The 22960-nt window shown below is 54.7% G+C and overlaps 3 protein-coding genes across 13 annotated transcripts in view; all 3 read right to left on the bottom strand.

The window, feature by feature from the left end:
* LOC105496256 (MMP24 opposite strand) overlaps nucleotides 1-838 on the bottom strand; it is a 134878-nt gene extending 134040 nt beyond the window's left edge. For 7 of the 10 annotated variants that reach the window (XR_011613394.1, XR_011613395.1, XR_011613398.1 and 4 more), the window contains exon 1: nucleotides 73-247. Coding sequence is in view for 1 of the 10 variants with exons in the window: in XM_011766489.3 (XP_011764791.1) it covers nucleotides 110-379 (270 nt within the window). In the remaining 9 variants the exon portion in view is untranslated. Of the gene's footprint in view, nucleotides 1-72 lie in introns of all 10 variants that reach the window. The other 3 variants (XR_011613393.1, XM_011766489.3, XM_011766488.3) reach the window with 3 other exon arrangements.
* Nucleotides 839-976: 138 nt separating this feature from the next.
* Nucleotides 977-6549, bottom strand: LOC105496261 (eukaryotic translation initiation factor 6). Of its 2 annotated transcripts, none has more exons than XM_011766497.2 (7): nucleotides 6414-6549; nucleotides 6071-6182; nucleotides 5866-5951; nucleotides 2698-2873; nucleotides 2023-2199; nucleotides 1644-1825; nucleotides 977-1263 (listed from the first exon to the last, which is right to left on the bottom strand). In XM_011766497.2, the coding sequence occupies exons 2-7, from the start codon at nucleotides 6175-6177 to the stop codon at nucleotides 1254-1256; spliced, it is 738 nt and encodes a 245-aa protein (XP_011764799.1). In that variant the 5' UTR covers nucleotides 6178-6182; nucleotides 6414-6549; the 3' UTR covers nucleotides 977-1253. The 2 variants fall into 2 exon arrangements, with proteins under 2 accessions (XP_011764799.1, XP_011764800.1); XM_011766498.2 differs by lacking the exon at nucleotides 6414-6549 and adding an exon at nucleotides 6359-6409.
* A 1623-nt stretch (nucleotides 6550-8172) lies between these two features.
* LOC105496262 (family with sequence similarity 83 member C) lies at nucleotides 8173-14257 on the bottom strand. The gene is made up of 4 exons (XM_011766499.2): nucleotides 13745-14257; nucleotides 10457-10624; nucleotides 10126-10250; nucleotides 8173-9623 (listed from the first exon to the last, which is right to left on the bottom strand). Exons 1-4 carry the CDS (start codon nucleotides 14255-14257, stop codon nucleotides 8186-8188), a joined length of 2244 nt encoding a protein of 747 aa, XP_011764801.2. The 3' UTR covers nucleotides 8173-8185.
* Nucleotides 14258-22960: the final 8703 nt, after the last annotated feature.

Below are 22960 nucleotides of genomic sequence, written 5' to 3'. Positions count from 1 at the left end.
CTGCAAGAAAAGCCCTTTAGGTCTGGGTCGTCGGCACCCCCCGCTAGGGCCTCGCCCCAGCCCTGCCCTCACCTCGCACAGCCACACCCGCTGGTCTTCCGGAACCCACCTCAGCGTCGGGAGGAGCTGGCGCCGTGACGCCACCGCGCGCCGACCTCGCCCTCAGTGCGTTTGAGCGCAAAAGAGGGACTCGACCCCGGGCTCCGGGGCGGGACTCCGCGAACGTCCCCGGCCAATCCCGCCCTAGCGCCTCTAGGCCCCGCCCCGCGCAAGCGGACGGACTGCGCCCCGGAAGCCTCCAAGGCGCCCAGGCCGGGAGGACGCTGGGAACCCGCTGCCCCGCCCCAGGCCCACCCAGGCAAGGACCTGCAACCTCCATCCACTTTAGTCAAAGACTGCCCTGAAGCCAGATGCCCCAGAGCTCTTACGGGGCCCTCACCTGGCTCAGGGGAAAATCGGAACAGACTTTCAAGGCCAGAGAAGATGGGGCAGAAGTCGGGTGAAAATTGTGAGAACTAGATCGGGCACGGTGGCTCATGCCTGTAATCCCAACACTTTGGGAGGCCGAGGCGGTGGGTCACTTTGAGCTCAGGAGTATCAGACCAGCCTGGGCAACATAGTGAGACTTCGTTTCTACAAAAAAACAAAAACAAAACAAAACAAACAAAAAACCAAAAACAAAAAACAAGGCGGGAGGATCGCTTGAGCCATCATTGCATCACAACACTCCTGCCTGAATGACAGGCAGAGAATGCCTCAAAAAGAAAAAAGGAGAACTGTAGTGGACAGAGTTTCTTGCCCCAGGATGAAGCCTCCCATTCTGATGATGGTGGAGAAGGGAATGGTGTGTGTGGAGGTAGTGAACTAGATTGGGTGTGCGTTGTGTCCATCCCACCCTATCTTCCCAGAATGCTGGAACAACTGGAGAGTGCGGGGATAGTACACAGGCTGAGGGCCCCAAACATCACATTCAGAATGGCCCGGAGGGAACTGCACTTTAATGGGGTGGCACAGGACAGCAGAACCCTCAGCCAGCAGCCACAGGGCCTGCCAGCCAGCACAACAGAGCAGGTTTCTGCAGTAATGATAGATCCAGGAGATAAGCACAGGTGGAAAAGGGTTGGGTGCCCAGCCACTCAGTCCCAGTGAGCTCTCTGCCACCTCCCTGCCAGCATCCGGTGCAGATTGGGCGGAGTGCAAAGAAGGTGCCATAGTCCAGAGCCAGGAGCCCATGGAACAACTTGGAAGGTGACTCAGGTGAGGCTGAAGAGAAAGGAAAGCTCACGGTCAGTAGCTGTTTCACAGAACCCACCTCACTCTCAAGGTACCTGCCTCAGCCCTCACCCCCAGACCAGCTCTGAAAAGCTGCTCAAGCAGCTACTGGTCTAGTATCCTAGCCCTGAAAAGCCACAAAGACGAGGATTAGCAGTTGCTCAATAAATATGTTTTGAATATCATGGTGAATTGAAAAAAAAAAATGTGATGGCTCTATCTACTCAGCAGTGTGCAGATATGCTCTCACACTCGAGAAGCTATCAGAACAAACTGGTAGGCTCACATTCTAGATGACATCTTTTCCCCATACTCTCAAAATGCAAGTTAACCCCCAACACTGAGCAGAAGGAAGGAGAGACCCCAGGTACCTATCAATGAGGGAATCCCGCATGCTGGTGGCAATGGTGCTAGGCTGGGCTTCATTCAGCTTGAAGACACTCTCCACCACTGACAGCTCTGTGCTGGTTGTGTCCAGGCCACAGAAGGCACACCAGTCATTCACCACCATCCCAGCAGCAATCACCTCACTGCCTCGGTTCACAGTCCCCGCCTGCCAAGGGATGGGCTCAATGTGAGTCACGGCACCAAAGTCTCTCCCTCCTCAATGAGGACTCTCCCCAAACCCTGCTCCTCCCTGACCTGCAGCCCCAGTCTCAAACTGCAGCAGGTAATGACCCAGACTCCCAAACACTGGGCGAAAGGATCTGCCTCAGCAGGAGGCGGGGTTCAGAGGACAGGAATGCTTACCACAAGGGGGACCTGAAGAAGAGAGGACAGCTCATCCTGGTCTTCGATTGAAGTCTTGGGATGCACCAGCCCTCCCTGATTGCTGAAGACACAGTAACTTCCTACTAGCACCTGGTCGGCCACTGTCTGTCTGAAGACTTCCACCTTGAGCACATCTGCCAGAATTTCTTCTGTCTCCTATCAGTCAAAGGTATTGTGTTTAGGGCCCACTTAAAGCCCCAGCACCCGGGCCTTGGCTCCCTGAGCCCCTTATTTCTCCTATGTACCTCATATGAAAGCCTCACCCAGAGAAAGGAGGAAGTACAGCTTAGAGCAGAGTCAAAGCCAGCTGTGAAGCCCCTAAAATTCATGCATGCCCTGAACAGCTGGAGGCTGGTCTCGATGTCACTGTTTTCCCCTCTCACCCACACTCAAAAGTTCAACAGTCGGTCACCTATCCTGGCCCAGGCTGCAGGACTGAATGGTTCAATCCTGAAGGATTCATACCCTCCCCAGCTTCTTTCTGACACTTGGTAAGGCCTCTGTTATCACTATTCCAATGAATACCTGAAACTCAAGGGCCCATACAGAAAAACCACAGGAGAGACCCCTAATTCTTGCCTGTTAGGAAAGAACAGTGGCTAACCACTGACAGGGATGGCCCTGTGACTCTTGGGGCAAGTTGGGCTGCCTCACCCTGTCCAAGTCTGGGTGGACCAAGGCCACGTAGTCATTGCAGGTGGTGACATTGCCCAAGGCTGAGAGCCGCTCCTCCACCCGCCGAATTTGCACTGTGTCTGGGAGGCTGTTGCGAATATGTTGCAGCTCCTGGTCAGTGGTATTGTTGGGCACCAGGAGACCGTGCCTGTTCCCTGGAGAAACCCAAATTAGAGGGTGAGACAAAGGTGAACCATGAATACACAAGATGCCTGCTGAGCCCTAGCGGCTGAGGATACCACCCAGCCCAGCCCAATCAGCTTTCCCAGGAAAGCTTTAGGCCCAGAGCCCAGCCCTCCAACCCACTGATCTGGACAACACCCAGGGCAGGCCAGAGACCACCCAGGAATCTCAATAAATCCCGCCTACTTCACCATCATCAACTGGAGGGGAGTTGAACTAACAGGAAGAGCTCCTGGCATTATTTGTATATTTTGCTACTTAAAAACTGAGCTAATGCTACACACATAGCAGAATGGCTAGATTATTATTATTTTTTTGAGACAGTCTCACTCTGTCACCCAGGCTGGATACAGTGGTGCGATCTCGGCTCACGGCAACTTCCGCATCCTGGGTTCAGGTGATTCTCTTGCTTCAGCCTCCTGAATAGTTGGAATTACAAGTGCATGCCACCACACCTGGCTAATTTTTTGTGTTTTTGTAGAGACGAGGTTTCACTACGGCTGGTCTCAAACTCCTACCCTCAGGTGATCCGCCCACCTCGACCTCCCAAAGTGCTAGGATTACAGATGTGAGCCACCGCCCCCAACCAGAATGACTAAAATTTTTACAAGTCATCAATTCCAAGTGTTGGCAAAGATATATGGAGCAACTGAACTCTCATACTGAGACAGGAGTGTAAGTTGGTCAACCACTTCAGATAATTATCTGGCATCACCTGCAACTACTACTAGTCACATAACCTGTGACTCTGCCATGCTACTCTTAGGTATAATATACCCAGTAGAAATATGTAGATGCGTTCACTAAAAAAACATAGCAGCACTTTTTTTTTTTTTTTTTTTTTGAGATGGAATCTCGCTCTGCACCCAGGCTGGAGTGCAGTGGCGCGATCTTGGCTCACTGCAAGTTCTGCCTCCCAGGTTCACGTCATTCTCCTGCCTCAGCCTCCTGAGTAGCTAGGACTACAGGCACCCGCCACCACACCCGGCTAATTTTTTTGTATTTTTAGTAGAGACAGGGTTTCACTGTGTTAGCCAGGATGGTCTCAATCTCCTGACCTCATGATCCGCTGGCCTTGGCCTCCCAAAGTGTTGGGATTACAGGCGTGAGCCACCGCGCCCGGCCATTAGCACTATTCCTAATAGACCAAAGTGAAAACTGCCCAAATGCACTGTCAATGGAATGAATACGCTGTGATATACTTACACAAAACACACCACACAGCAACAAGAATGAACAATCTACAAATACACACCAATGAATTTCTGAATTTCAGGTCACTCCCATCATAAAATACACAAGGACTAAGCTAAAATCTCCCTTGTTGTCAGAACTTGCTTCAAGTCCTAAGGGCATGGTTAGAGATCAGAGTACTTTAACTGAATAGGAAAATACTTTGAGGTCACTAGGCTTAAATTTTTTTTTTTTTTTTTTTTTTGAGACAGAGTTTCGCTCATATTGCCCAGGCTGAAATGCAATGGCACAATCTCGGCTCACCACAACCTGCACCTCCCGAGTTCAAGCAATTCTCCCGCCTCAGTTTCCCAAGTAGCTAGGATTACAGGTATGCACCACCACACCCAGCTATTTTTTGTATTTTTAGTAGAGATGGGGTTTCTCCATGTTGGTCAGGTTGGTCTCAAACTGCTGACCTCAGGTGATCCACCTGCCTCGGCCTCCCAAACGGCCTTAAGATTTTTAAAAATTAAAGTAAAAGTAAAAAAAAAAAATAAACAGACTTCTAAAAGTGACCTCAATGAGCAGAATTAACAAACAACAGGCAGCAGTAATGGAAGACAGATCCAGCTTAAAGAAAGGACCAGCTGGGCGCGGTGGCGCATGCCTGTAATCCCAGCACTTTGGGAGGCCGAGGTGGGAGGATCACCTGAGGTCAGGAGTTCAAGATCAGCCTGGCCAACATGGTGAAACTCTATCTCTACTAAAAACACAAAAAAATTAGCCAGGTGTGGTGCGGTGCGCCTGTAATCCCAGTTACTTAGGAGGCTGAGGCAGGAGAATCACTTGAACGGAGTGTTGCAGTGAGCCAAGATCGTGCCATTGCACTCCAGCCCGGGCAACAAGAGTGAAAACCCCGTCTCAAAAAAATAATAATAAAAAGAGAGGACCAACGACCAGAATTAACAGTGCTGTCAGGTAGGAAGGTAGGGTAGAGATGTGGTAAAGGGAATTTAAGATTTCAACAAAACTGAGCAGGATGCCGCAAATCTTAGCTAATCTTTAGAGAGACAGAAATGAATGCTTACAAAGAGAAAGCACCTTGCTCACAGTCAGTGACAGGGAGAGATGAGATACAAATCCTCGGCTGGGTACAGTGGCTCTCGCCTGTAATCCCTACACTTTAAGAGACCAAGGTAAGAAGATCACTTGAGCCCAGGAGGTCAAGGCCAGGCTGGGCAACACAGGGAGGCCGCGTCTCTACTAAAAATCTAAAAAAATTAGCCAGGTGTGGCAGCACGTGCCTGTGGCCCTAGCTACTTGGTAGGCTGAGTTGGGAGGATCACTTGAGCCTAGATCTTGCCACTGCACTCCAGCCTGGGTGAAAGAGCAAAAATCTTGTCTCAAAAAAAAAAAAAAAAAAAAAAAAAAGAGATAAAAATCCTCCTCCACACTAAGAACTAGGTGTGGAATTTAGTGAGTCACTTAGGACAAGTCTCAGCTTCCTCATCAGTCGAGCTAGGCCAGTAATTCCTACCTTTCAGTGTCTTTGTGAAGAAGGAATGAGAACAGGAGTGAAAGCACTTTACGTTGTTATTACTATTATCCAGCAGCCTTTGCTAGAAGGTTGCCCCCCATCTCCTGACACTTGGCCTGAGAGATTCTACAGTGCCCAGAGATAATAGAGGATACCCTGGGAATCCCTAGGTCACGCCGAGTTCCCTCCGGGGGTGTAATTAATGGTGCTTGGAGACCACTCCCTCCCTTGGCGTCCTCCACCTGCCTTACCCACACACATGCGCCCGATGATGCGGCAGCCGGCGATAGACGCGTGCACCACGGGGATGGTATCGGAGAGCTCGCCCTCGAACACACTGTAGGGACATGGACTCGGTGGTCGCGGGACAGAGGGGCCGGCACCCTCACCCTGCCGGAGCTCTTGACTCCTGCGCACCCTTCCCCGCCACCGCGAGCCCTGGGGCTCCCGCCGCACCTGTAAAAGTTCTCTGAACCTCCAATCGCCACCAGACAGTAGGTGTTGGTGAGCTTGGCAAAGCAGCCGATCTCACAGTTGTTCTCGAAAGACGCTCGGACCGCCATGAGGCCTAGGGGCGGCGGAGCCGGGAGTTCAAGGCCAGCAGATCGTTTCCCAAGTATCCCGGCCTCCGCCCCTCAGGCCCCGCCGCGACCCCGCCCCTCTCGGCCTCCCGGCCCCTCCGCCCTCGGGTCCCGCCCACTGGGCCCCCACCAGACCCTCCGGCCCTGAATCCTCCGGCCCCACCTCTCCCGACCCAGGACCGGAGCTGACCCTCCCAGACTCCCTCACACCAGCTCACCAACTATCCACTAGCTCCGCACGCGGCGACTGCACCTTGGACTCCCTAAAAAGGTTTCCGTTTCCACTTCCGCCCAGGGAGACTTCCGGGAGAGCCTGGCACGCCCCGCCACGCATCCAGCCCCTCTACCTTCGGCCTCCGGGGGACTCTATGGTCGCGAGAAGTCTGGGCGCGACCCCGCCTGGCCCCACCCCCAGCCTGCTCGCGCTCATTCATTCATTATTCATTCAGAAGCTTTTTAGGAGCTGTCATCGACCTAGACCTCCGGCTGGTCGGATGTGAGGCATGAGGGAGAGGAGGGGCCAGGAGTGTCTCGCAGAAGAAGGGTTGACGATGTAGGTATTGATCGAAATGAAGCCGGAGGAAGGGCAGGTTTGGGGAAAGTGATGAGTCCAGCTATGCCTTGAGGGACAGAAGTCCGTGTCTGGAATCCAGCAGGGGAGTGGAGAGCTGAGGAAAGAGATGAGGGGCCGAAGACTAGAAGAGACTACACATGGAGAGAGTTCCAGGAGGGAGAAGTGCGGCCAGACCGAGGCTGGAGAAGGAGGCGCAGCCAAAGAGGGAAAGGCCGCCAAGCTGCAGGTGCTGGAGAGAGGGGAGGACTGAGGAAGAAGGGGCTCAGGAAAAGGCTGGAAAGGGGTCCAGGGTGGGCAAGGATGTAGATGCTGGTTGGCTTCCACGATGTGCCTCTCGCATGGGCTCTGTCACTCACTCAACAGCCAACTTCTGTCCCCGGGATAGTGATGGGGGCCAAGGGCCCTGCTGCACACTTGGACAGGATGAGCTTGGCCCATATTTTGTAGAATCTGCAAAAGCCCCAGGTTCTCTCAAAATGTCACAGTGGTAGCTTGGAGCCCCTGGACTCCCCCGATTCCTCCTTAGGCATTCACCCTCCTCCAGGGGGCTCCCCATAATTGGCCTGAATGGTGCCCTTCCCATTCCCCTAACGTGCCCCTCCCATAACTCCTAAAAGTTCAGGATACACCAGGCACTGTGGGTTATAATAAAGTCTGCCTTTATTGATGTGTATCATGTTTACTGTCCCGGGCAAGTGGTGAGTTCAGGAAAATGGCCCACAACCTGTCACAGCCTGTACTTCAAGAGACACTCAGCAAGATGATGACGACGACAATGATGATGATGATGATGATGATGATGATGGTGTGTGTGTGGGTGGGGGGAGGTGTGTATCGACATACTCTGCTCCTCCTCCCTCGTTCCCGTCAGATCCACTCAGTCCTCTCTAGGGTGTCTCTTCACCTGATTCCCTCTACCAAAAATTTTTATAACTCTCTCCTCCCTCTGTCCAAAACCTCCCCATCCTTCAAGGCCTGGCTCAAAGACCACCTCCATCTCCTCTAAGAAACTTTTCTGACTACTCCACCTTCTCCATGACTCTCTGCCCGTTGTTTTCTAACACCCTTTGTCACTGGTTAACCTTTAACTTGTTATGGCTCTGACCCCTTCTCCAGCAGCTTGTGCATTTCATCTCTGTCCCCAGGTCTGAGTCGACCCACCTGTCAGCTCTATGGTATGCCCAGCACAGGGCTGGAAACACAACCTAGATTCAAGAATATACTGGTCAGTGTGTGTGTGTGTGTGTGTGTGTGTGTGTGTGTGTGTGTACACAAGAATCTTGAGGCCAGAGAGTGCGTCTGACCTGGGCTTCTAGACACCTCCCTTCCCCAGTCTGGGACCTGAGCAAGTCCAGAGTCTCGGTGGACAGAGGAGGGGCCTGCCCTTGCCAGTGCACCCCCACGCCAGTCCTTTGGCTAGGACTCAAAGCGGCTTCGGAGCTGCTTGAACTTGGACTTGTTGTACTTAGTGATGAGGTCCAGTTTGCTGTGACCCAGGGTCAGCCGTTTCTCATCCCTGACCAGGTCACTGTTACCACCATTGAGATGGCCACCCTTGGGAGCCCCAGGCTCGGGTGCCTGCCTGGCACCTTGCAACTGATGATACTTGGTGATGAGGTCCAGCTTGCTGTGGCCCAGGGTTAGCCGTTTCTCATCCCCAGACCCCACTCCAGTCGTGCGAGCAGGGCTTGGTATTGGAAGACCATTAGGCCCAGGCCCCTCACCCCGGAATGGGCCGAACTTTGTGATGAGGTCCAGCTGGCTGTGTCCCAGGGTCTGCCGCCGCTCATCTGGACCCTGTCTGGCAGGTCTGACTGAGGAGTTGGTTTCAAGGGGCACTCTGGAGCCCTGGGCCTTGGGGTACTGCACCAGGAGGTCTGATTGGCCATGGCTATGGTTTAGGGACATCCTCCTGTCCTCCAGGGCCCGATCACCAGGTCTGAGGGAACCTGACTCAGGGGCACCACCAGTACCCAGGGCTCGGGACAGAAGATCCAGCTGGCTGTTGGCCTGGCTTGGGGACAACCTCCTGTCCTCTGGGGCCTGCTCGCCAGCCCGAAGGGGGCTTGAGTTGGGGGTAACCCCAGAGTCAGGGTCTCTCACTTCTCGGGCTCTGGGGAAGGGGACAAGGAGATCCAGCTGGCCACAGCTCTGACTTGGAGATGCCTTCTTCTCCTTCTCCTCCACTGTCTCCAGGGCTGTGCCAGGTACCCATCGACCCCGCAGGGGGCTGGGCTCTTGGATTCCTGGGAGCCCATTCTCTGGGAACCGGGACATAGCTGGGACACCCCAATGGAACTGGAGGAGGGGCCGGGAGCGAGGAAGCAGAGGGGACCCCACTGCCAAGGTCAAGGGGCTGGCACTATTATGGTTGAGGACAGGGGAGGACTGGGACCACGGGTATGATCCTAGCTTGCCCAGGTTGGCCCTATAGAGCCCAGGAGGGGAGCCATGGTTAGGGTCTGACAGTTGGCGATGCAGGGAGGGCTGGCCATGGGCCTCATGGCGGGCGGGACCCAGAGACGAGGACCCCATGCCCATGTCACTGCAATCACCACCTCCTGGTAGAGCGAGGCAGGAGGAGAGACCCGTAAGTGGTGACCGCTTGATGCTGCTGAGGCTGGTGCTGGAGGGCGGGGACGATGTGGGGCTTGGGATGCCAGGCCTGAAGGTTAGGGCCACAGGGGGAGGACGCAGTGCCCGGGGAGACAGTGGGTCCTCACCGCTGCAGAAGCCTTCCACAGGCCGGGACTCGGCGTACAGGCAGCGGAACTCCCGGTCAAAGTCTTCCACGATGCGGCCCCTGAGCTGCAGCACCATGCTAGTGTGGGCCTGGTTGCAAAGCCAGGTGAAGCTGGGGGCAGAGGGACAGGGGGGTCAGGAGGCAAAGTGCAGGACCCTGGGTGTTGGCAGGAGTCACAGCCAGAGGTGCATACCTGGTCCAGCATGCTGGACCCAAACCCCACCACCACAAGGGCTCACAGCAAGGGGCAGAGCTCTGACTCCAGAGTCTGTGCTTGCCCTAGCCCTGCTTAGTGGGCCTGGGCACATGGCTGCCCTCAGGGCCCTAACTTCCCCATCTGTAAAATGGACTTGTGGGAGGTTCCCTGAAGTCACTCCAGTTCCAATGTGCAATAGTCATTTTCTATGCCAAGGGTATTAAAGTCATCATTCCCCTAGAGTGAGCTCCTCCAGGGCCGACCTGCCTCCAAGACCCTCCCCTGAGCCTGGCATGATGCCTGGCACATGGCAGGTGCTCAGTCTGTGTCCGAAGGGATGGACGAGTGGAGGGAAGCTCAGAGCTGCCAGCCAGTGGTGCAGTCCCAGGCCCCCCTCGCCTCCTCGCGCCTGCTCACCTGTAGCTGCCTGCCACCACCTGCTCACAGTCGATGAGGACGAACTTCTCCAGGGCCTGCCCCGTGAAGCGGCGGCCAGCCTTGCTGCAATATGTGTCCCCACACATGCTCCGCACACGCATGTTCTAGGTGTAAGTAGGTTGGGGGTGACCTTGAGAGAGTGAGGCTCAAGACATGTCTCTGCCCCGTGGGGTCTCCAACCCCAGACAGCTAAGGGAACCTACCCCCAACTCCCACTGTCCCCCCAGTGCTGAGTGGCCACCCACTGGCTCCCCCGCCCTCCCTGACTCCCCATCCGCACCCCTGGTTACTGGCCCTGGTCCTCACTGACCGGCAAGTGCCCCCCATTGAGGTCCATCTTGTAACACATCTCCAGGAAGTGCCTCAGGTGCTCCTGGGCCAGGAGCAGGTACACAGGGACACCACGCCGGCTCGAGGCCTCCATGAGGTCACACAGAAGCTCCATGTCAGTGAATATGTCCATCACCACAGCCACTACCTGGGCAGGGGGAGGTGCATGAAAGCTCAGCGCTGCCCAGGGCACTCCCCACATCCAGCCAAGCCTGGGGCAGGAACCCAGGCCCCAGGAAAAGAGCACTGGACTGAAAATCAGGAGGCCAGAGCCTTCAAGAGAAAGTGAACAGGAAGGGCTCTTAGGAGTGACCTAGCCCAGGGCTTCTTAACTTGGGCACAGGGAGATTTGACTGTCTTCTTTTTTTTAAGAGTCAGTGTCTGTCTCACTCTGTCGCCCAGGCTGGAGTGCAGTGGCATGATCATAGCTCTCTTCTGCCTAGAACTCCCAGGCTCAAGCAATCCTCCCAACTCAGCCTCCCAAGTAGCTGGTATTATAGGCATGTGCCACTATGCCTGGCTAATTTTTTTTTTTTTTTTTGAGACAGCATCTCACTCTGTTGTCCAGGCTTGAGTGCAGTGGTGCAATCTTGGCTCACTGCAACCTCTGCCTTCTGGGTTCAAGTAATTCTCATGCCTTAGCCTCTCAAGTAGCTGGAATTTCAGGCACTTGCCACCATGCCCAGCTAATTTTCTGTATTTTTAGTAGAGACGGGGTTTCACCATGTTGGCCAGGCTGGTCTCGAACTCCTGACCTCAGGTGATCTGCCCGCCTCAGCCTCCCAAAGTGCTGTAATTACAGGCATGAGCCACTGTGCCTGTCCCTGGATAATTTTTTTTTTTTTTCCTTTGAGACGGAGTCTCGCACTGTCACCTGTGCAGTGGCACGATCTCGGCTCCTGGGTTCAAGTGATTCTCCTGCCTCAGCCTTCCAAGTAGCTGGGATTACAGGTGCCTGCCACCATGCCCAGCTAATTTTTTGTATTTTTAGTAGAGACGGGTTTTCATGATGTTGGCCAGGCTGATCTCAAACTCCTGACCTTGTGATCCGCCCGCCTCGGCCTCCCAAAGTGCTGGAATTACAGGCATGAGCCACCGCACCTGGCCGCTAATTTTTTTTTTATTCTAATTTTTTGTAGAGATGTGGGTCTCACTATGTTGCCCAAGCTAGTCTTGAACTCCTGGCCTCAAGCAGTCCTCCCACCTCAGCCTCCCAAAGCACTGAGATTACAGTAAAATCCCAGCCCAGATTTGACTGTCTTGAACCCCTAGCTGTTTGAAAGCATTTGTGTGCATCTTTAGGTTCACCGAGTGTTTATCTGTCTTCAGATTCTCAAAGATGACTGTGGATCGACTGTGCTAGTCCAACACCCCCTCTGCACTGAGCCCCAGATGGGACAGCAGTGACAAGCAGAACCCAGGCCCCAATTCCCAGGCAAGTTCCTTCCACTCCCCCCACTAACTCCAGCCCAGCTCTGCCCCAGGGACTGTCTGTCTGAGGCTCCCTTCTCCAGGGTCAGAGCTACAAGCCACTTACTGGGGTCTTCACTGCCCTTTCCCAGCCCTGCCTCAGTTTCCCTGTGAAGCCACAGAGATCTGGTGTGACCCCTTACACTGCAGACTCCCTTATTTGCACCCATGCCAAATGGATCCAAGTTTTCCGCTCAGTTGAGGACTGGGCTGGGGCTTGTGCCTCCATCCCATACAAAGGGCTGCCTCTAAAAGGCCCCTGAAACCCTCCTGGCACCTCCCAGCCCCCAGCTGGCCTTTCTTCCCATGGCATATATCTGCTATGAGAATCTCTTCTCCCAGGCAGGGCCGAGAGGCAGGAGTTACAGAGCATAGCACTCCAGCTCTGGGGTCAGAAAGAACTGGGTTCAAACCTGGACTCTACCACTTCCTGGTGACACAGCTTTGGGTGAGTAGCTTCACCTCTGGAAACCTCAACTTCCTCAGCTGTTAAATGGAGATAATGATAGCCATGTCTCAGAGCTATGGGGAATTAAATGTGAAAATGCTCAAGACATAACAGAGCTCTATAAACATTGGGCTGCAGGGCAACGCAGCATTTCCCAAGGTCACTAGGAGTCATGACAGCCCAGTACACAAGCCTGGCTCCTGGCCCAGGACAGAGGGGTCTAAATGGGGGCTGAGAAAGTGAGGCACTGGGGGATGCCCTAGTTCACAGCACAGGCCTGGCCAGAGTAGGGGGACAAGGACAGGCAGGAAAGATCAAAGAGGCAGGGGTGAGGATGACGACAGCAGCAGCCTCACTAATAACCCCATTCCTGATGCCAATCAGTCCTGGCCGTCCCCTGCCTGGGGCACAGGCAGGCTTGCCAGGAAGCTCTGGAAGTACCGGTGGGATCCCAGTATCCTGGCTTCCCATCTCTGCAGCAGGAACCTAACTCTACCTCAAACACAGCCAGGGGTCATCTTGTCCATTCCCCTAGAGAAGGAGGCCAGGGCTTCAGAAGTGAAGCTGTGCTTGTGTGTGGCCAGAGCCTTTCTGGGTGCTGACCACCCCCACCTGCCCTCCCAATTCTCTTTCTCCTGAGGTCCTGCTCCCCATCACTGAGCCCAGCATCCTCCTCTCCTCTTTCCTCCTTGGTTCCAAAGCCTAGCCCTCGAGGACATGCCAAAGAGGCCCACATGCCGGCCCCCTCCCCTGCTTCAGGCCCAGCTGCAGATGTGGTGCAGGAGGGTGGGGGGCAACTGGGGACCTGAGCCAGCAAGGAAGGCTGGACTGCTCCCCAGGACCTAAGTCAGAGAGCCCCTGTCTCCCCGAGCCCTGAACTCTATGTCACCATACGGACCTCCCTGGGCAAGTCCCAAGCCCCTCTCTGGCCTCAGTTTCTTCTTCTGTAAGTTAAGGAAGTGACTCGGATGTTCCCCAAGGTTGGAGTTCTTAGTGTGGGGATCATAAAACTTTCTGAGAAACTGATAAGGCAGTGGAGCATCTTCCAAGGTAAAGATGCAGCGAGGACTCCTCCCTCCAACCTGCACCACTTGGTGTGCATTTCAGAAGGTTGTGGAGTCCCTGATGCCCACGCCCTGTTCTAGGCTCATCCATACTATTCCTAGGGACCAAGCATTGCCAAGGTAAATATGGGATGCCCCCCTTTTAGGAGTTTGCGATCTAATAGTGCCAGAGGTGCTGGTCCTCATTCTGCCCCTAAGTCACTGCGTTGCCTTGGCTGGTCCCTTCCCTCTCTGGGCCTCAGTTTCCTCCTCTGTGAGCTGAGCGATGGAGAGATGAGGCCCTTACCGTGCGGGCCTGGCTGAAGAGGAAGCGCAGCAAGTCCTTGATGTTCTTGGCCTTGTCCCTCTGGAAGTGGACCACGGCCTGGGTGGGGCTGAAGCCCGTAGCCTGTGGCACCTCGGGCCAGCCCAGGTCCAGGTCCGGGGGGTCTATGTCAGAGGCCATGGGGAAGTAAGTGCCTGAGGTGACTTCGGAGAGCAGACTGAGGCGGTCTGGCCCCGAGGCCTCCTGCCCCTGGGCCTCGCTGAGGTCAGGGCCCCCGCGCACATGGCTGGTCATGTAGTCCACATCCAGGGCGCTCAGGAAGGGCAGCTCCCGCTCCTCGGAGATGACCCGCAGGTAGGCAGCCTCACCCCGCTCCAGGAGGGCGTCGGCCGCCAGCCGGGCCGCCTCGCTGTGCCGCAGCACCAGCGGTGAGCTCTCCCGCCACCACGGCCGCTTCAGCTCCTCCACCCGGCCCCGCAGGGGTCCCGCCATGCCCTGGGCTCCCAGGCTCCCAGGCCCTGGGCTTCCGAACATGCCTGCCCAGCGGCTGCCTCACCCGCCAGCAGGGCCCATGGCCCGCACGCTGGGCTGGCTGCAGCAGGAAGAGGAGACCGGCAGAACCACCTCCTGCCCGCCCGCTCGCTGTGTGTGTGGCGGGCCCCCAAACTGTTGCCACCCTAAATCAGAGCCACGCTCCGCCCTATTGCCCCTGGCCTCTGGAACCTGTCAGGCCAGCCCCACCTGTCTGCCTGTGTTGGGACTCGCCTGCCCAGGGAAGCGGCAATGCCAGGCTCTCGGTGCACACTCCTGCCTCCCTCTATTCCTCCCCAGCAACGCAGCCCCATCCCTACCAGGCTCTGAGCAAGTCTCCAAATGCTGACTTCCTTGGACCCACAGAGGTTGAATTATAGCCAAGAGGGGCCCAGGCGGCTCAGGAACACACATGCACACACACACACACTGCAGGTGGGTGAGCCACTCAAGACACCCAGGAAAAGACATGAACACACACGCAGACGGACACACTGACAACTGACGGATACACAGATATGGAGTGTGGGCTGACACAGGCCGACCACACACTTTAATCACATCGACTTGCATAAACTCACCCAAACGCCGATTTACAGACTGGCCATGGCCCCCCACAACACATACCATAGTGGATAGCACATGCCTTGGCTCAAGTCTGCAAGGCCCTAAATGAGAGCTGAACAAGCATCACATGGAATATCCAAGGACATCAATGCCTGTCTGTTCCCCAGCCAGTCCTCTTTTTGCTCCCATAATCGTCCTGCCACTCTCCACCATCTTAACTGTGGTGCTCACAGCCCCCTGGCTCTCTCCCACCCCCACTCAGAGCTGTCATTCAAGAACCTAAGGCAGTGGCTCTCACCCTGACCCCAGGGGTGGTGAGAGGTGATGAAATGCAGACCCCCGGGCCCCACCCTCCTGGAGATTCTCATCCACAAGGTGTCCATAGGCTTCTGGAGATTGTCTTTTTTCTTTTTTCTTTTTCTTTTTGAGATAGGGTCTTGCTCTGTCACCCAGGCTGGAGTGCAGTGGCGCAATCACAGCTCACTACAGCTGTGCCTCAGTTTCTCTGGGCTCAAGTGATCTTCCCACCTCAGCCTCCTGAGTAACTGGGATTACAGGTGCATGTTACCATGCTCAGCTAATTTTTGAATTTTTTAAAGAGATAGGATCTCACTATGTTGTCCAGGCTGATCTTGAACTCCTGGCCTCAAGCAATCTTCCTGTCTCAGCCTCCCAAAGTGCTGGGATTATAGGTGTAAGCCACCACACCTGGCCATTTTTCTTTTTCAATTGAGACGTGATCTTGCTCTGTCACCCAGGCTAGAGAGAGCAGTGGTGTGATCATAGCTTACTGTAACCTTGAATTCCTGGGTCTTTTAACAAGTGCCCAGTGCACTGTGGGCAGTGGGCTAAGGCCCACCCCTCAGACATGCTGTCCCAGATGGCTGTGCTTGCAACACCCTTAACTCCAGGGATGTTCTTGGCCTGGTGGTGGCCAGACCCCAGCCTTCCTCCCCTCCTCCAGGGCTGAGTATGAAAATGGTTGAAAGTTTGTTTCAGAGAATGGGTGAACACACTGCAAGGTCAGTAGGCAAACAGGGCAGGCAGATTTCTGACCTCTGCCCCAGCAAAGACTGAAGTCCCGGAGCATGCACTGTGTGTCCTTCGGAGGACGCTGAGCAGCTTTGCTCTGGGGAACGGGGTGAGCAGGTGGCAGCTGCAGCTGGGGAGCCAGGCTAGGCAGAAGCAGTCACCACCTTTCCACAGAGGCGTGAGGTCCAGCGAGGACGGCGGGAAGTGCAGAAGAGCTAAAGCCGTGTCTCGCAGCCCTGTTTAGCACTGAGCGCACTTGGTTCGTCTGGTCTGCGATCGTGTCCGGAACACAGGGCCTTCTGTGTCCAAAGAACTTGACACACGTATAGTGGGAGGGAGCTGGGTGGGATTTAGAGGTTCCCGAGTTGAACTGAGCCCTAGGACCAAAGATGAATGGGGCTAGGGCTGTGTCTTCGAGGACCCTATAAGTGAAGGAACTGGGGGAGCATGGGGGAGCCACAGGTCAGGAGTTATGACCCACACTATCCCATCCCAGGTGCAGGAGCACCGGGCACTCCAAGGAGGCCCTTCCCAGGGGGTGAGGAGGCTGCAAGAGGGGCAGAAGGTTGAGTAAACAAAGCCAGACCGTGGGAGGGTAATGAGTTGTGGGGGTATCTGAGGTGGCAGGGCCATCATTAGGGCCTTATCTCCAGGCCCTTGTTTGAAGGGGAGGATCAGCCAGGGTCTTATCTGGGTGGGAGAAGTGCTCCCGGGAGGGAGGGAGGCAAGTTTGCATGTCACTGAGTTAGTTGTGTTTATCCTGCAGTGTTTATGCATACACTTCAGGTACATATCTTTGGCTCTGTATCTTTTAATTGTGGTAAAATACACATAACATTTGCCTTTAAAAAAGAATTCATGGCTGGACGCGGTGGCTCATGCCTATAATCCCAGCAGTTTGGGAGGTCGAGGTGGGCGGATCAGCTGAAGTTGGGAGTTCAAGACCAGCCTAACCAACATGGTGAAACCCCATCTCTAATAAAAATACAAAAATTAGGTGGGTGTGGTGGCAGGCGCCCATAATCCCAGCTACTTGGGAGGCTGAGGCAGGAGAATCGCTTGAACCCAGGAGGCACAGGTAGAGGTGAGCCAAGATTACGCCACTGCACTCCAGCCTCAAGTGATGCTCTTGCCTCTGCCTCCCAAAGTGTTGAGATTACAGGTGTGAGCCACTGCACGAAGCCAAAATCTGCTATTGTAACCATTTTTAAGTGGTACACTTCAAGTGTCATAAGTCCATTCACACTATGGTGTAACCCTCGCCACCATCCATCTCTAGAACTCTTTTCACTTTGCAAAACTAGAGCTCTGTACCCACTAAACATGAACTCCCCATTTCTCCCTCCCCTACCCCCCGGCACCCACTATTCTGTTTCCTGTCTCTATGAATTTGACTCCTCTAGATACCTCATTTAAGTGGAATCATACGGTTTTGTCCTTTTGTGACTGGCTCATTTCACGTAGCTTCACATCTTCAAGTTCCTCCACGTTGTAGTGTATGTCGGAATCTCCTTCCACTTCAGGCTGAATAATATCCCATTGCATGTGTGGAGCACATTTAGCTCATCCGTTCCTCCTCAGATGGATGCCTGAGTTGCTTCCACCTTTCGGCTGTTGTTAATAAGGCACAGGTGTACAAATTTGGCTCTGTATTTTTGTATACTTCCCCCCAGGCCCAGGTTTGTACTAAATTCCTTTTTTGTACATAAGAAACCACCGAATATTGGCAATTTCATATGGTTTGACTAAATATATACACCTGTACCTGTGCATAACTGTACCTGTGCTTGTCTGTGTGTGCACGTCCTGTCTGTATGTTTGTGTGCCTGCGTGGCGCAGCAGTGTGCGTGGACCTGTGTGTGCACGTGTGTCTGGGCGGCGGGATAGTCCTTGTGTCGGACTCTGCGTTGCGGTACTGGGGCTGTGGACAGAGAGCACAACGGAGAGGGGCAGGGGTGGGAAGACTTGGTTGAAGGGCAAAGGGTTCCAGTGGATCCCAGACATCATGATAATGCTTGCGTGCAAATCAAATCAAATCCCCCAGGGCTGAGGGACCAGCTGCCCCTCCCTAGGCAGCGCTCCCTGTGAGCTGAGTTGGTCAAGGGCAATGGGAGGGCAGACAGGTGGCTCCTGGCCTTGGGGCTGGGCCTAGAGGTGGTGGCCAAAGGTGATGGGAATCATCCAGACAGACCCAAGCCCTGTCCCTGGCTGCAGTGTGTCAGGCGCAGGCCCCTTAATGACTGTAATTAAGAGGAAGGAAACTGTTTTCCTGTACAGAAGGTGTGTCAGGCGCCTGCCTGGCATCACTCAGCTGTCCCAGGAGCCACTTAGCCTTGTCTGTTGTCTCTCACAAGCCAAGTGGTGTCTGGGCAGGCGATGTCGTGTGGGGTAGGGGGAGCAGAGGCTGGGTTGCAGCCCTCCAGGTGCAGGCTGCTCTGAGGCCAGTGCTGCCACATACCTTTCCTCTGGCGCCCCGGGTCAGGAGAGACAGAGTTTCCGCAGAGGAGCAGCTGGGACTGGTAAGGGAGCCAGAGTGCGCCCAAATCCCTTGAATCAAGGCAAAGCAACCTAAGAGCCAGAGATGCAAAAGCGGACAATGCTGAGGAGTCCCCGAGGCTGGCTTGAGCCAGGGAGCAAAGGGTGAGAAAGATTTCAGGGTGCAGAGTGGTAAGTGGGGCGTTCCTGGCTGGAGGAAGAGGGCAAGGACATGCCCAGGGAAGGCAGGTGGGGGCCGTGGTACAGGGGAAGATGCTAATAGGAAGGTTAGAGCCACACTAGGAAGAGCTTGAGGGCCTTCTAAGGTGCTGGGTTCTTACCTAGAGATGATGGTACAGAGGCTGGGAAGACTCCAGAGCACATCCTGGGATAACTGAGAAACAGCTCCAATGGCGAGAGTGGGCCAAAGCACCAGAAACAACCCGCATTGGTTGAACCCAGTGTGGTTCACTGTTCACTGAGTGCTACACAGGTCTCAGGAGGTCACCATTCCGAACTCTTATCTCATCCTGATACCCCATGGGCTATTGTGCCACTGGACTGAGTCAGACCCCGGAGAGGAACACAGGCTCTGCCACTTAATGGGGGAGCCGAACAATCAGAACTTCTCTGAGTCACAGTGGCTGACTCTACACGTAGAGCGGGACCCACGCCACCTCCTTCACAGGGTTATTGTGAGGAATATATGGGCTCAGCTACGCCAAGTGCCTGGCTGAGAGCAGCTGTGGTTGCTCAGTACACGCTGAAGTCCAGAGCTTTCCCAGTTGTGAAAGGACAGGGGCTCGATGAAGGCCTGAAAGCTCAGAAAGCCACCAGGGGAGCCCTCTTGTTCAGTCTCTGGACCCTTCTAGACCAAAGGCTGGTGCCAAGGCCAACATGGTCCCAGCCGCGTCAGTGGGGTGTGGCCAGTCACCGCTGCCTCTGAGATCTGGCCTTTCATCCCATCCCTGCTCACAGGAGGCGGGGTGTCTGTCTGTCTGTCTCCTGTGTTTTATTTCTTCATTTGTTCTGAAATTGGGAGAGGAAGAAAGAGATACATCTGCTGACTCCTGGAGCCCCGTTATTGAGGCAGCCTCCCCTTCCTACCCCCTCTCCCTCTGTCCAATCCTTCCAACATGGATTTAGTGTCCACCTTCAGCCAGCAGGTGACCCAAAGATGAGTAAGAGTTTGTCTCTGCCCTGGAGGAGCTCACAGTTCAGTGGGGAAGACAGACTCATAAATAATTATAAACCACGGATTAGGCTGAGGTATAAACCAAGCGCCTGGGGTTTACAGCTGGGACCCATTGCGGAACCTCAGAGGAGCCATGGCCCCACCTCCCGCCCCTTCAAGCAAGGCACAGCGCAGTGGCAGGCCCTCTCCCAAATGGGAGGTGAATGCTGTTCCTGGCCACAGGGAAAGAAAAAAAGAGGAAGAGCACCCAGCCCAGGCCCGTGGGTGCTGGTTCCTGACTGAAACCTGCAGTGAGGCCTGGCAGGGCCTCAGCCTCCCCTGTCCAACGCGCTGGCTGGGCGGGAGGTCTCCAGGCACTTCTGGCGCTATCGCTGTAGTCCATCACTTGTTGATGCCATGGGGTGGTGCTTGGAGGTCCCTTCCTGGAAATTCTCCAGCCAGGGTCTCCAGGATCTTTTCTCCTTATTCTCCCCTCCACACGGAAAAGGGAAGTCAGTGGCCTGGTCAGGGTCTGGGTCCTAGGCTCACCAATGTTGCTCCAGGGAAGTCCCCTGGAAGCCACAGAGAACCTGATGGGGGAGCAGGTAAGGCCGGGGTCAGGGGCCTGAGGTCTGGCCTCCCCCTCTCTAAGGCCAAGCCCCGTGGATAGGGTGGGTGAGGCATGGTGGGTGCAGTGGACAGACTAGAAGTGGGAACCAGGGCAATAGGTACAGGAGGGCTGCTCCCAGGGGAAGAGTTCAAGCACTCCTGCCAGCTCCACTTCCCTCCCACTCCACCCCCATGGCTGATAAACTCTAGATCGAGACCACCTGGCATGAGCTCTCCTTTCCCTCTCAGCCCTCTCCTCAGAAACTCCTTTTCCCCCATCTGTCCTCCCAATCACTGGTCTCAGGAAAGGATTCCTTCACCACCTCCAAAGCCAGGCCCTTGTTCTCAAGATCAGGCTTCCATTTCCAGAAGGATCTCATCGGAGTCCCTAAACTCATGGGAAGTTCCCTACTCCACTAAGTGCTTAGCTCATCAGAGTCCTCCCTGCCCCAAACACATCTTCAGCACGTTCCTGCAAATCCCCTCGTTTCACCCCCTCTGCTGCCTCCTCCCAGTTTCCCTCCCTTTCTTCTCAGCATGCTGCCCTGAGTTTCCTCCTAGAAGCTCTCCTCTTCCCTGGCTCCACAGTCTACCTTCTGCACTGGTGCCTGCTCTTCCTGACATCTCCTGTGAGTGCTCCTTGCACTCCCAACCCAGACTCGAGGTTGCCCTCACCTTCAGGGGCTCATCAACTTCAGGATTTCTTTCTTTCTTCCTATTTGCTTTTTTTTTTTTTTTTTTTGAGATGGAGTCTCGCTCTGTCACCCAGGCTGGAGTGCAGTGACGCGATCTCAGCTCACTGCAAGCTCCGCCTCCTGGGTTCGCGCCATTCTCCTGCCTCAGCCTCTCCAGTAGCTGGGACTACAGGCACCCACTACTGCGCCCAGCCAATTTTTTTTGTATCTTTTTTTAGTAGAGATGGGGTTTCACCGTGTTAGCCAGGATGGTCTCAATCTCCTGACCTGGTGATCCGCCCGCCTCAGCCTCCCAAAGTGCTGGGATTACAGGCGTGAGCCACCGCACCCGGCCTTCAACTTCAGGATTTCTAAACCCAAGACAAGGCCAACATCCTTCGTCCCCGAGGTCAATCCTGAGGTTCACCAAGGTCCTTCCTGCCCCATGCCCTTGCCCTCCCTGGAGCATCTCTAGCATCTGAAGTCCATCTGCCACCAGACTGGCTCCCCACAGATGCAACCAAGGTGCACCAAAAGCATGGAGTGGAACCCAGAAAAAATGACTGTTCAGCTTTTGCTGCAGGGTCAGCTTGCACCAGCAAGCGGATTCTTCTCAGTGAGCCTATTTCCCTATTGCATCATGGATGCAGCAATCCCTGCCCTGCCTAGTTCAGAGAGTGCCGTAATTTTCACTTGAAAAAACACAGCACATGGCGGGGCACGGTGGCTCACACCTGTAATCCCAGCACTTTGGGAGGCTGAGGTGGGCGGATCACCTGAGGTCAGGAGTTCGAGACCAGCCTGATCAACATGGCGAAACCCCGTCTTTACTAAAAATACAAAAAAATTTAGCAGGGCGTGGTGGTGGGTGCCTGTAATTCCAGCTACTCAGGAGGTTGAGGCAGGAGGATCACTTGAACCTGGGAGGCGGAGGTTGGAGGTTGCAGTGAGCTGAGATCGCACCATTGCCCTCCAGCCTAGGCAACAGGAGCAAAACTCCATCTCAAAAAAGAAAAAAAGAAAAGACAAGACACAACACAGAGAGGATTCTTCTGCCAGAAGTCACCATCTCTGGGCCCCGGTGAGCTCCATGACTGCACCCTCTTCAGGCTCCACGTTATGCCTCAAGTCCTGGTGAGTTTTTTCTCGGAAGTGTCTCTGGGGTTTGAGCTTCCCTTTGAATTCCATTTGTCACCCCCAGCATCTCAAGCCCAGATGGCTAAACTCCCTTCCTGACAGAGCCAATCCATCCTGGTACCACTGTCTCTCCACTGCCATCACGCCCCAGTCTTTACCAAGAATGCGCACAGTGGCTCCCTGATGCCTGGCAGCTGATGTGTGATCTGTGCTACCCCTACTCATGGTCCCTCCTGACCTCTGCAACCCTTCCTTCCCTTAGCAGCTAACTCAACAGTCTGAAGAGCTTCCTGTTCTGTGCCTTCACCTGGACAGCTAGTCCTCAATTCCCGTTTTCCCACCTCCTTAAGCAGTGGACTGGGTCAGAGCCACCATACAGGGTACATCTGGGCATTTCCCTCCTGGAACACGAGCTTAAGAATCCTCGGCCGGGCGCGGTGGCTCAAGCCTGTAATCCCAGCACTTTGGGAGGCCGAGGCGGGCGGATCACAAGGTCAGGAGATCGAGACCATCCTGGCTAACACGGTGAAACCCCGTCTCTACTAAAAAATACAAAAAACTAGCCGGGTGAGGTGGCGGGCGCCTGTAGTCCCAGCTACTCGGGAGGCTGAGGCAGGAGAATGGCGTGAACCCGGGAGGCGGAGGCTGCAGTGAGCTGAGATCCGGCCACTGCACTCCAGCCTGGGTGACAGAGCAAGACGCTGTCTCAAAAAAAAAAAAAAAAAAAAAAAAAAAGAATCCTCACTTGCAAGGCGGCGAGTGAGGTGACAAGTGAAAATACCAAGCAAGCCTGGCACGGAGGAAAAACTCAAAAGATGCCGGCTGAAGTGCGGCCTGGGCTTCAACCGCAGTTTAAGATTCACCCCGTCTTGTACAGCATCGCTATTTCTCATCGGAAGAAGGAAAGGAAAGGAAAGGCAAGGGAAAGGAAAGGGAGAAGAGAAGAGAAAAGAGGAGAAGAGATAACACAGAGAGGATTCTTCTTTTCTAAAGAGGATTCTTCTGCCAGACGTCGCCATCTCTGGGCCCCAGTGAGCT

The sequence above is a fragment of the Macaca nemestrina genome, chromosome 15, assembly GCF_043159975.1.
Source record: "Macaca nemestrina isolate mMacNem1 chromosome 15, mMacNem.hap1, whole genome shotgun sequence".
NCBI lineage: Eukaryota > Metazoa > Chordata > Mammalia > Primates > Cercopithecidae > Macaca > Macaca nemestrina.
This window is presented reverse-complemented; position numbering and strand designations above follow the sequence as displayed.

Excerpts from the sequence above, each read along its gene's own strand:
- LOC105496262 (XM_011766499.2), bottom strand. The coding sequence starts at position 14,257 with ATGTTCGGAAGCCCAGGGCCTGGGAGCCTGGGAGCCCAGGGCATGGCG. Across the intron at positions 10,251-10,456 it reads TCAATGGGGGGCACTTGCCG|AACATGCGTGTGCGGAGCAT; the intron begins GTCAGTGAGGAC and ends ACTTACACCTAG. Across the intron at positions 9,624-10,125 it reads GTGGTGGCAGGCAGCTACAG|CTTCACCTGGCTTTGCAACC; the intron begins GTGAGCAGGCGC and ends CTCTGCCCCCAG.
- LOC105496261 (XM_011766497.2), bottom strand. The coding sequence starts at position 6,177 with ATGGCGGTCCGAGCGTCTTTCGAGAACAACTGTGAGATCGGCTGCTTT. Across the intron at positions 5,952-6,070 it reads GGTTCAGAGAACTTTTACAG|TGTGTTCGAGGGCGAGCTCT; the intron begins GTGCGGCGGGAG and ends ATGTCCCTACAG. Across the intron at positions 1,826-2,022 it reads TTCTTCAGGTCCCCCTTGTG|GCGGGGACTGTGAACCGAGG; the intron begins GTAAGCATTCCT and ends ATCCCTTGGCAG.